General features: G+C 58.0%; 1 protein-coding gene across 1 annotated transcript in view; it reads left to right on the top strand.

Annotated features, from left to right (window-relative positions):
- Window positions 1-448: 448 nt before the first annotated feature.
- Window positions 449-1,875, top strand: part of TMEM63C (transmembrane protein 63C) — an 11,456-nt gene continuing 10,029 nt past the window's right edge. Inside the window, exons 1-2 of the mRNA XM_010148035.1 lie at window positions 449-646; window positions 1,009-1,088. Of these exons, the coding sequence (XP_010146337.1) occupies window positions 449-646; window positions 1,009-1,088 (278 nt within the window). The remainder of the gene's footprint in view (window positions 647-1,008; window positions 1,089-1,875) is intronic.

Here is a 1,875-nt window from a genome sequence, read left to right as displayed (position 1 = left end):
GCCCAACTGTTAACACCGTCATTGCTCTTGTCCTCAGAAACTCAAGCAGGTGCTTTGGCTCCTTGTTCCTGCCTGCTGACCGCACCAGGGTGGCCATGACTCAACTCCACTTCCAGGACTGAGGGGCAGAGGTGGTGAGAGACCTGTCTCAGGTATGACAGAGACAACCAAATAGCATGGGGTTTAATGGTGCGGGGAAAATGTACGAGGTAGCTGTGAGATTTCTTCAGCAGCACACCCTACCCTGTGTCCCACAGCCCCTCCCTTGGAGAGACAGAGACAGGGGATGCTCCAAGGTCACCAGGCAGTCCTCTCCCCTCCCTGCCCTTAGTGAGCTCCTCAGACCACGTGGGAGAACCTGGAAGAGCCGCTGCCGCTTGTCAAGCAAAGGCTCCTCCGTCTGCACCCCTGCCCCTGTGTTGCAGGGTGAGGCCCCCCAACAGCACGGATGGAGAGCATGTACCCGGTGGAGCCAGCACCTGATGGTGCCAGCCCCACCTCGCTGGATGTGCTCAGCTTCCTGGACTCCCTGGTGAACAGCACAGAGGAGCAGTGCTTCAGTGCCCGCTCCCGCAGCACCGTCCTGGAGGGGCTGCCCTTCGGCGGCGTGCCCACCGTGCTTGCTATCAACTTCATCCTCTGGCTGGTGAGCGTGCCGGGAGGGTGCCGTGCCCATGGGCGCCGCAGCTCCCGCTGTGGAGTCAGAGACTGGCTGGGAGTGTGGGTGGGTGTGTTATGGGTGTGCTGACAGCCACACGCGAGTGTAGCCTACGCACCGGTGCACCTGGATGGCTGGGGGAATGGGGGTGGGTGCAGAGGACCAAGAACTTTGCCCACATCATGGTGGGCAGCAGGAAGGAGATCATAGAGCAGGAGCAGCTGGGCTTGAGGCAAGAGTTTTGCACGAGCTTGGGCTCATGAGTGAGGAAGCGGAAAGGAGCAACATGAGGAGACCCCATGGAGTGAGACCCTGCAGTGAAACCTTTCACCTCTTCCCTCTTCTTTCAGCTTCTTCTCCTGGTCTTCTCCTGCCTTCGGAAAGCAGCTTGGGACTACGGGCGCCTGGCGCTGCTGATGGACAATGATAGGTGAGGAGGATGTGAGTCCGCTGCATGTGATGGTTCCAGCCTATCCAAGAGGGCTGGCAGGAGGGCTGGCACTGCAGGGTATCCCACAGAGGGGTTCAGTGGGTGTTCCTGTCCCTCCTTCCCACTGGGAATGGCCTGGCTGCCCTTGCCCATGGGAGCACAGGATGCTGCAGGGAAAGGGAAAGTCTGGAACAGCTTTCATTCCCTCTTTCAAGCACTGTCTGGTTACAGTGCTCTCCCTGCCAGGGAAGGCAGGGACTGAGCTGCTGCCTCTCCTTCTCCCCCTGCTGCTCTCTTGGGATGAGCAGGACTGGCTGTTGGAGGAGGCAGAGGGAGATGTCCAGCAATAACACTGTTCCTCATGTCACCAAGGCGGCCTGTCTGTCTTATCCTTCAGGCTAGGTGCAGAAACCCACAGGAAATGCCAGTGCCCTGGTGAAAGTAGAGACCAAATCAGATTTCCAGGCAGGCGGTGCTGCCCACAGCTGCCTGCCTGACAGAGCACAGCTTGCCCTGGGCAGCAAAGCATCTTTCTTGGCACAGGCAGGTGCACACAGGATGGGTCTCTGCAAGGCTGGGCAGCCTGCAGAATCAAAGTCTGTAAAAGGCCTTCTCCTGCCTTCTCCCCTCTCCAGCTCCTCTTGGCCTGAGGCTCTGGAGCTGAGACTGGCAATGGACAGGTGATATTTCCCTTCACCAGGGTGATCAAAGGGTAAATCAAGACTTAAAATGCAAGCTCTGACTACATTCCTTTTTACTGTAATACATTTGAGAGGGCAGAAACCAG

The sequence above is a fragment of the Eurypyga helias genome, unplaced genomic scaffold (assembly GCF_000690775.1).
Source record: "Eurypyga helias isolate BGI_N326 unplaced genomic scaffold, ASM69077v1 scaffold7163, whole genome shotgun sequence".
Lineage (NCBI taxonomy): Eukaryota > Metazoa > Chordata > Aves > Eurypygiformes > Eurypygidae > Eurypyga > Eurypyga helias.
This window is presented reverse-complemented; position numbering and strand designations above follow the sequence as displayed.